Below are 9,922 nucleotides of genomic sequence, written 5' to 3' on the forward strand. Positions count from 1 at the left end.
AGGGTAGACATAGAAAATTCTAGCTCTTTGGGAGCTGCCATAGAGTTACATTAGAAGGTCATTGGCCACAGATAAAATGATGTCAAATCACGTTATATGTACAGTAGCTTCGATTGGACTGATCATGTCAACATCATACTTTCAAAACCTTAGCTAGCAGTCATCATCATGAATAAAGTCAACAATCTACTAGCAAATCCTTTTCAATCCTTGTCATATGAGGATAAATAATGAAGAGAAATTATAGATAAAACGTATCATGGACATAAACATTACACAACAAGTTGGAAATCGCAAATTCAACAATGAGTGGTTTGGAAGGAAGTGAACACAGCTCCAAAAATGTATTGTATGCTGCTGCATAAATGATGTAATATGTCAGGGAGATATGTATACCGTAGCAAGGAAAGTAATACTAAGTGTATGTTGTGTAGTAACCTGTTAGTAGCCCATGTGCCTCTCGCTAATAATTTGGTCCCTTTTCTGGTCTTGATTTCGCTTACTGTTCTCACTTGGTGGTGCACATGTAGCCTATAGCCTGTTTTAGAGAAATGTAACCATTGATAGTGTAAGAGCTTTCATTGTCTGCTTCCGTTATTTATCCTACGGTTCTGACTTGGTGTACAGGGAGAATAAGGTAAGAACGGGCCATGTTCTGAATTCTGTCGATGTATATTTCAAAAGTGCTGAACAAATAGTTATATTGACAACGTCCGTCCTAGCTCGCTCATTAATGTCTTAATCGAAATTACGGATTGCCTCTTGTCCGCTCATCGTTCCCTTATGCCATAGTTTGTACATCTCAATTGTCAGTAGAAACCACATTTGTTTAAACAAGTCAGCCATATCAGCTATGCTTTTTAAAAAGGCAGTAAATGAGGCTGAATTAACTGTTTCGATGCCAGTCAAGGCTCCGCTGATAGCCAGGTGTAGCAGTGGTAAGGTGTTGGGACTGCTGTTGGGACAGCTTTATGTAGGCCCAAACAGTTTGTGGGCACCGTTTGTCACCATTATAGTGCAATTAATGTATTGTTTAGTGTTGTGTTGTGTAGTGGCTTTGCTAGCATGCATATTTTGTTGTTTGTTTTGCCACACCAAGATATACATGCTAAAATTGCTACTGCACCTAAATCTCACTGGATTGATTGCTTTCAAAATCCAGGTGTCACTTAAATCTTTCCCACTGTTGCTTGTAACATTACTGTTTTCCCGTTAACATAACGACCGCGGAAACGTTTGTAATGACCTGTCAAACACACTCCGGTAATGGCTAAAATGGGCTCAATGGAATACATTGGCTTTCTGTTGCATCGATAAGAGTGCTAATGCTTCGCTCGACAGTTACATCACAAGAAAGAGAAGAAAGATAACTTTATTTTGGTGGGTGTTCATTTTTTGTGCAATTGAAAAAGTAAGATTTAATACAGTTGAAATGTTTACAAATGAAAGCAACTTCCAAAAATGAGCACTCGAATTATAGTGATATTATGTCTGATCTCGCAAACGTACACTACCAGTAAAAGGTTTGGACACACCTACTCATTCAAGGGTATTTCTTTATTTTATACATTTTATACATTGTAGAATAATAGTGAAGACATCAAAACTATGAAATAACACATATGGAGTCTTGTAGTAACAAAAAAAGTGTTAATCAAATCAAAATCTATTTTATATTTGTAGCGAGTGCGTAACTGGCTGCAGGGAAGTCAGGCGCAGGAGAGCAGAATTGGGTAGCAAACAGAGCCCTTTATTACGGCGAACAAACACACGGCACTAAGAAAACGAAACAAATACGGGTTGACATATCCTGGCGCAAACCAGTCTGACGTGCACATACACGTAACAACAAACAATTTCACACACAGCCATGGGGGGAACAGATGGTAATATACATTCAGTCTGACGAGGGAATGTGAACCAGGTGTGTGGGAAAACAAGACAAAACAAATGGAAAATGAAAGGTGGAGCGGCGATGGCTAGAAGACCGTTGACGTCGACCGCCAAACGCCGCCGAACAAAGGAGAGGAACCGACCTCGGCGGAAGTCGTGACAATATTTGAGATTCTTCAAAGTAGCCACCATTTGCCTTGATGACAGCTTTGCACACTCTTGGCATTCTCTCAACCAGCTCACCTGGAATGCTTTTCCAACAGTCTTGAAGGAGTTCCCACATAAGCTGAGCACTTGTTGACTGCTTTTCCTTCACTCTGCGGTCCAACTCATTCCAAACCATCTCAATTGGTTTGAGGTCGGGCGATTGTGGAGGCCAGGTCATCTGATGCACTACTCCATCACTCTCCTTCTTGGTCAAATAGCCCTTACACAGCCTGGAGGTGTGTTGGGTCATTGTTCTGTTGAAAAACAAATGATAGTCCCACTAAGCGCAAACCAGATGGGATGGCGTTTCCCTGCAGAATGCTGTGGTAGCCATGCTGGTTGTGTGCCTTGAATTTTAAATAAATCACTGACAGTGTCACCAGCAAAGCACTCCCACACCATCACACCTCCTCCTCCATGCTTCACGGTAGGGTACCACACATAAAGAGAACATCCATTCACCTACTCTGCGTCTCACAAAGACACAGGAGTTGGAACCAAAAATCTCAAATTTGATCTCATCAGACCAAAGGACAGATTTCCACCGGTCTAATGTCCATTGCTCGTGTTTCTTGGCCCAAGCAAGTCTCTTATTCTTATTGTTGTCCTTTAGTAGTGGTTTCTTTGCAGCAATTTGACCATGAAGGCCTGATTCACGCAGTCTCCTCTGAACAGTTGATGTTGAAACGTGTCTGTTACTTGAACTCTGTGAAGCATTTATTTGGGATGCAATTTCTGAGGCTGGTAACTCTAATGAACTTATCCTCTGCAGCAGAGGTAACTTTGGGTCATCCTTTCCTGTGGCGGTCCTCATGAGAGCCAGTTTCATCATAGCGCTTGATGGTTTTTGAAACTGCAGTTGAAGAAACTTTCAAAGTTCTTGAAATGTTCCAGATTGACTGACCTTCAGGTCTTGAAGAAATGATGGACTGTCATTTCTCTTTGCTTATTTGAGCTGCTCTCGCCGTAATATGGACTTGGTCTTTTACCAATTTTGATTAGTTTAACACTTTTTTGGTTACTACATCATCCTTCTCTTGACACACTTGTTGAATTATGTAATAAAATGTTACAACAACAGTATTAATGAGGCAGTCTAGACAGCTCAGGTAGTCCGAGACAGATACATTTTTTGGTGGTTGTAMCCCTGTTCCACCCCTTTATATTAATTTATTAATGTATGCAAATACATCTAGTGTATATACAGTATGCAAATGAGGCACATATAGATGTATTTTTCACAACGTATATTTTTTAAGGGTACATTTTACAGTACATTGAATACCTGAATTCCAACCTAAATACCCCAAATCTATAAATGATTTGTCCGTGCCAGAACAATGTTTTATTCAGTCAGTATACGATGGATTTGAAAAGTTTGGAATATCTTCATCTATTGTACAACTGTTGCATTCATTCAAATTGTAAAAAAAAAAATACATGACATGAGCTAATAAAGATTGGTTTGGATAGTTGCATTAACTTCTGTCTTCTTCTCAGACAATTACATAAAATATAAATAAAACACAACATATCTGCATTTAAAAGAGCATTCATAATTTCATTTAATTCAACTAAATTAAATGGAGTGAATCTTACTGAATCTTTCTATAACCCATTTATCAATTTAAGTCCATTTTGTTTTCTGTTTTCCTCTTTAGGACACTTTCAAAATGAAATGCAAAGTACATTTCATATTGTTATGTCATCATCCAAACTACCGCCTCTGGTGAAAACACCAACAGGACATATAATGAGCGGTGATATGTTGTTCCCGCTGTCACGCATATCTGGGTTGAGCAAAGGTAACACCCTCTCAGTGAACTGGTAGCCCGTGAACGAATAAATATGAGACCTGTCCGTTACATTATAAAACGACACCTTCCCCTCCTCGTAATCCACAAACACCCCAACCTTCCATGGTTTCTCTCTGATGTGGAGCAACACCGACTGTCCCTCACATGCTCTGTACTCACTTCCTCTCCTCAAACATATCGTCCAATAGCCGTCCTCAGGGCTCAGTGTGACCATGCCCTTCCTGTTGATGGACTCCTTGGCCACACCCAGGTCCCAAGCCGTCTTGTCTCCGACCTTAATCAATTGAAAAAAGTATAACTCACACCCCTATAGTCCAGTAGCTTTACCAATACTTAAAGGTAAGGTGCCTATAGGCTTACCTATACCTACAGTATTACCAGGGGCATGGAGAAAAACTGTACACTGAAAAATAAAAGAATCTCCAGCACTTTGGTGATCATGATGCTCCACAGATTTAATGTATTTGAACCAATGTTTTAGTCTGACAGACCTACATCAATTAAACAACGTATATAACGTGTTTTTTCCTTTTAATTTCAGTACAAACCCACCTCGACCTCCCAGTAGTGCCTCCCGGTGGCAAAGCCGTCCTTGGCAAGGACACAGGGTGCCGTGTCGAATCGTTGAGGACCGTTCAGGAGGCTCGGCTCCGTGTCCCCGTCCCAGACCTGCTTACCATCCTCAGACACGACCAGCCAGGGGTTGGCAGTGCTCGGGTCCAGGGATACGTCAACTTTGAGGAGACGTAAAATAGATAAGAAAATAAAATGTTATTGTCCATTTTTTTTTCTTTGGTGCTCTAATTTACAGGGTCAAAAGGAAACAAAAGGCATATAACATTAAACACATTGAACATTTACACGTGTCAACGTTCAAAAGATTCTGTTATATTTGTACTGCATGGCCATTCTTCTAGGGAGTCACCGTCATGGAAGCAACAGCTGAACAATGAAGAGAAAAAGGATTCATTAAAATGATTTGAATCAACACCAAAGAAAACTTTACCTGCACACAGCTGTATCTTTTCATGCTCTGCAAGGTAAGGAACCACAGAAAACACAACATTAAAATGTATGTCTCACAATGGATTGTATAACTGTAGTGAGAAGACAGAAGATGGCAACGACCTTTAATTGACAGTTTGTTTTTTGCTGTCTCCACTACCTCCTCCAGAAGAGATACAGCTCTCCTCACATTCCCCAAACACAGGTCAGAGTGAACACTGATCTCAGACCAGTCCTTGGTGGGTGGAGGAGTGCACAGGGATGGAAAAATCTACCACGGGAAACAGGAGAAACACTTCAGACAACATCCTCTGATGTTGACGGTGAGGTAATCCTAACTTCCACTTAAGTCGGATTTTCATTTAGTCATTCATTGATGGAAATGAGGGAGTAGGTGAAAATTCTACTTAAGTGGAAGTTAGAATTTGCCTATTGTGACCATATTGGTAGAGGGACACGGACCTTTAGGAGGTGGAGGTGGTCCTCAGTGAGTGAGAGCTGCTCCAGCTCAGTGCTTCTCCTCTGTAGCTCAGTGATTTCCTGCTCCAGCTCTTTGACGAGCCCTTCAGCTCGCCTCTCTGCTGCTGACTGTTTCTCCTCGATCAACTCGATGAGCTCAGCCTGGCTTCTCTCGATGGAGCGCACCAGAGCGGTGAAGACCTGCACTCCATCCTCTATCTCTTTCTTTGAATTTARCTGACCAAATGACATACATTTGAAAACAGTTAGGCCGAGAGTTGAACCCTATGGTACCCCACATAGAAAATAACATTGACGTCATGCTCATCGCCCTCTATTTCTTTCTTGGAACTTGTCTGATGACAACAAGGAAATACTGTAGAAAACAGTCCCATTCTGTTGTGCCAATGGAACTGAATCAGCAACAGTAGATAACAAGATGCTGATCATAAAGACTCACTCTGCTAAGTTTGACTGAGTGTTTGATCTCATCCAACTTCTTCAATCTGGCCTGGATCATCTGCTGCACCGCTGCCTCAGTCTTCTTCATCTGAGCCTATCAATCAGAATCAGAAGAAGAACCAGAATTGGAACCAGAAATGGAACCAGAATTGGAATCAGATTCCGAATGAAAATCAGGAACGTAGGAATTTGTCTTGGCAAAAAATAAACGTATTAGTCAAAATGAAAGAATAATCAGAGCATTACCTTCTTGGCCGTACTCTCTCTCTCTGCTGGAACGGTGTCGTGAGCCCTGTGGTCCGTCTCCGTGCAGAGCACACACACACATCTCTGGTCACTCCTACAGAACAGCTCCAGGAGTCTCTCGTGCTTCTTACACATCCTGTCCTCCAGGTTCTTCACAGGGTCCACCAGCTTGTGTCTCTTCAGAGTCGCCACTCTCTGATGAGGCTCCAGGTGAGTCTCGCAGTAAGAAGTCAGGCACACCAGGCAGGACTTCAGGGCCTTGAGCTTTCTCCCCACGCAGACATCACAGTGCACGCCTCCAGATTTGGCATCAGATTGCTTGATTCCGTTCCGTCTGTTCGCCCTGATCTTTTTTGAAATGTCTTTAGCGAATGAGTTCTCGAGGAGATCAGGGCATCCTGCAAACACCCTCTTACATCTGGGACAATGGCAGACATCWCTGCTATCCCAGTGTCTCTTTATACAGGCCATGCAGAAACTGTGGCCACATGGGATGGAGACTGGCTCAGTGAAGACATCCAGACAGATAGAGCACTGGAACTGCTCTTCAGATAATATATCACCGGAAGAAGCCATGTCTTCAGATAGAACAGATAGGATCGAACACCGTTTCAGAAAGGCAGCCCAAAATAAAGCAGTCTTTCAAATGTATTTCAGCTGTAAATGGAATCAAATACTCCCTAATTTGAACATAATAAAAMATCTCAAAAGTATTATAATCCTATGTAAAACACTATGCTTCAGAGAAAGTAAATCAAACAGTTAACTCAAACTTATACTGTAGCTCCCTGCATGCGGTTGCTTTCACGACAAACCATGACCTTAAAACTCAGCCCTGGGGTGTATTCATTAGTGCCCACCATAGCAGAACATTTTTTCTATGAAATCTAGCGTTTCTTATTGGAAAAGTTCAGGTTAGTCCCTCCCCGTTTCGACCTGTTTGATTCTTAGTGAATACAGCCCTGGTGCCTTATCAGCTGCCTGTGAAAAACATCAGCGGTCAAAGTACAAAGAGTCATCATGGCCCATACTCAGAGCAGGAAACCAGTGTACTGTGACAGCCAACCCAGCGTTTTAGGTTAGAGTCAATAGGAAATAACTGTATTGAAGAGTTTCTCTCTCCTTAATTCTTGCCTCMGTGTGAAGTCATAACCTCTTCCTTGAAACTATACTTATCCTCATAAAAGTTGTCACTTACCTTGGCAGGCAAGGGTTTGCCCTCAGGTGGCAGAGTAGAGTTATCTAGGTTCTGCTGTGTTCCAATCAATTGCTCAAGCCCCTCCCCTTTATACAGTGGGATACTGTATGGATGGGAACTTCCTGATGTATTAACTCTTTCCACTCCATTTCACCACTGAGCTACATTGACACACATTATAACATTGCATCACAATACTTGAAGAAACACAAACAGTAGTAAAGATTTCTTCCTTGTGCTACTCCAATGTAAAAAGTGACTGTCAAACAGGAAGGTATTGGTGTTTCCTTTCCTTTTATTCTGAAGGACAAGAAACAGGCAGGTATTCAAAAGGACAAAAAACAGACAGGTATTCAGAAGGACAAAAAACAGACAGGTATTCAGAAGGACAAAAAACAGGCAGGTATTCAAAAGGACAAAAAACAGACAGGTATTCAGAAGGACAAAAAACAGACAGGTATTCAGAAGGACAAAAAACAGACAGGTATTCAGAAGGACAAAAAACANAGGACAAAAAACAGACAGGTATTCAGAAGGACAAAAAACAGACAGGTATTCAGAAGGACAAAAAACAGACAGGTATTCAGAAGGACAAAAAACAGGCAGGTATTCAGAAGGACAAAAAAATACGTTTCCACGATTTCTCAAAATCAAATATCAATATGTCAAACCAAATATATTCCATTCATATCCATAATAAACACACAAATACTGTATATCCCAATCCTATCCATAACAAAAACACAATCAACTTGCAAAATATCTCACTGGGAACACCATGTCATTTCAACGTGGAAATCTGAGTAATATTTGGTTGAGATGTTGATCAGTGAGATGTCAACCTTTATTCACACTCAAAACGTTTGTTGAATTCCCAAATGTATTATCACTTATGCTTTCAACCATCTAAAAGCACAACCAAATTATATAGAAAAACAATATCAGATATTTTGGTTTAGTTGTCATCTAAATCTGTTATCACTGCACTTTCAACCATTTAACAGCTCAAATGGGAATACAATGTCAGACATTTTGTATTTATAAAATAACTTCATGTGTTACATCTAATAGCACAACCCAAATTACCTAGATTGCAGTTGAGATTACAGTGCATTCGGAGGGTATTCAGACCCCTTGACTTTTTCCACATTTTGTTACGTTACAGCCTTATTATAAAATGGATTAAATCAAATAAAAATATCATAAATCTACACACAATACCCCATAATGACAATGCGAGAACAGGTTTTTAGAATTGTTTGCAAATGTATAAAAAAAAAAAAAAAACAGATACGTTATTTACATAATTATTCAGACCCTTTGCTATGAGACTCGAAATTTGAGCTTCAGGTGCATCCTAGTTGAACAATGATCATCCTTAGATGTTTCTACAACTTGATTGGAGTCCACCTGTGGTAAATTCAATTGATTGGACATGACTTGGAAAGGCACGCACCTATCTATATAAAGTCCCACAGTTGACAGTGCATGTCAGAGCAAAAACCAAGCCATGAGGTCGAAGGAATTGTCCGTAGAGCTCCGAGACAGGATTGTGTCGATGCAGAGAGGGGAGAAGGGCCTTGGTCAGGGAGGTGACCAAGAACCCGATGGTCACTCTGACAGAGCTCTAGAGTTCCTCTGTGGAGATGGGAGAACCTTCCAGAAGGACAACTATATCTGCAGCACTCCATCAATCAGGCCTTTATGGTAGAGTGGCCAGATGGAAGCCACTCCTCAGTAAAAGGCACATGCCAGCCCGCATGCAGTTTAACAAAAGGCACCCAAAGGACTCTCAGACCATGAGAATCAAGATTCTCTGGTCTGATGAAACCAAGATTGAACTCTTTGGCCTAAATGCCAAGCGTCACATCTGGAGGAAACCTGGCACTATCCCTACGGTGAAGCATGGTGGTGGCAGTATGCTGTGGGGATTTTTTCAGCGTCAGGGACAAGGAGACTAGTAAGGATCGAGGGAAAGATGAACGGCGCAAAGTACAGAGAGATCCTTGATGAAAACCTGCTCCAGAGTGCACAGGACCTCAGACTGGGACGAAGGTTCACCTTCCAACAGGACAACAACCCTAAGCACACAGCCAAGACAACACAGGAGTGGCTTCGGGACAAGTCTCTGAATGTCCTTGAGTGGCCCAGCCAGAGCCCGGACTTGAACCCGATCGAACATCTCTGAAGAGACCTGAAAATAGCTGTGCTGCGACGTTCCCCATCAGACGTGACAGAGCTTGAGAGGATCTGCAGAGAAGAATGGGAGAAACTCTCCAAATACAGGTGTGCCAAGCTTGTCATGTTATACCCAAGAAGACTCGAGGCTGTAATTGCTGCCAAAGGTGCTTCAACAAAGTACTGAGTAAAGGGTCTGAATACTTATGAAAGACTGCCCTACTAGCCACTTACAAACTAACCACAGCACTTAAGTGGCAGACTTTCTCCAATGTATTTATAAGGACATATTCCACAGACTTTTTGTACATTAGGAGAGGAGTTGGAGCTTAAAAGCCCTAAAAAGGCACAGCGCCTCAATGTACAAAGAAGTACTTTGCTTTATGTTTTTTGTGTGTTCTCAAATGTTTGTTCAACCTACACATAATGTATACACTAACTTTGACTCTCCCATATC

General features: G+C 41.5%; 1 protein-coding gene across 2 annotated transcripts; it reads right to left on the reverse strand.

The window, feature by feature from the left end:
• Nucleotides 1-1,356: 1,356 nt before the first annotated feature.
• LOC111952434 (E3 ubiquitin-protein ligase TRIM39) lies at nt 1,357-7,357 on the reverse strand. 2 transcript variants are annotated; one of them, XM_023971095.2, is made up of 8 exons: nt 7,288-7,357; nt 6,090-6,667; nt 5,842-5,937; nt 5,385-5,618; nt 5,046-5,193; nt 4,924-4,950; nt 4,470-4,651; nt 1,357-4,191 (listed from the first exon to the last, which is right to left on the reverse strand). In XM_023971095.2, exons 2-8 carry the CDS (start codon nt 6,663-6,665, stop codon nt 3,793-3,795), a joined length of 1,662 nt encoding a protein of 553 aa, XP_023826863.1. In that variant the 5' UTR covers nt 6,666-6,667; nt 7,288-7,357; the 3' UTR covers nt 1,357-3,792. The 2 variants fall into 2 exon arrangements, with proteins under 2 accessions (XP_023826863.1, XP_023826872.1); XM_023971104.3 differs by lacking the exon at nt 7,288-7,357 and having other exon boundaries at nt 6,090-7,237.
• Nucleotides 7,358-9,922: the final 2,565 nt, after the last annotated feature.

The sequence above is a fragment of the Salvelinus sp. IW2-2015 genome, linkage group LG3 (genome assembly GCF_002910315.2).
Source record: "Salvelinus sp. IW2-2015 linkage group LG3, ASM291031v2, whole genome shotgun sequence".
NCBI classification, from domain to species: domain Eukaryota; kingdom Metazoa; phylum Chordata; class Actinopteri; order Salmoniformes; family Salmonidae; genus Salvelinus; species Salvelinus sp. IW2-2015.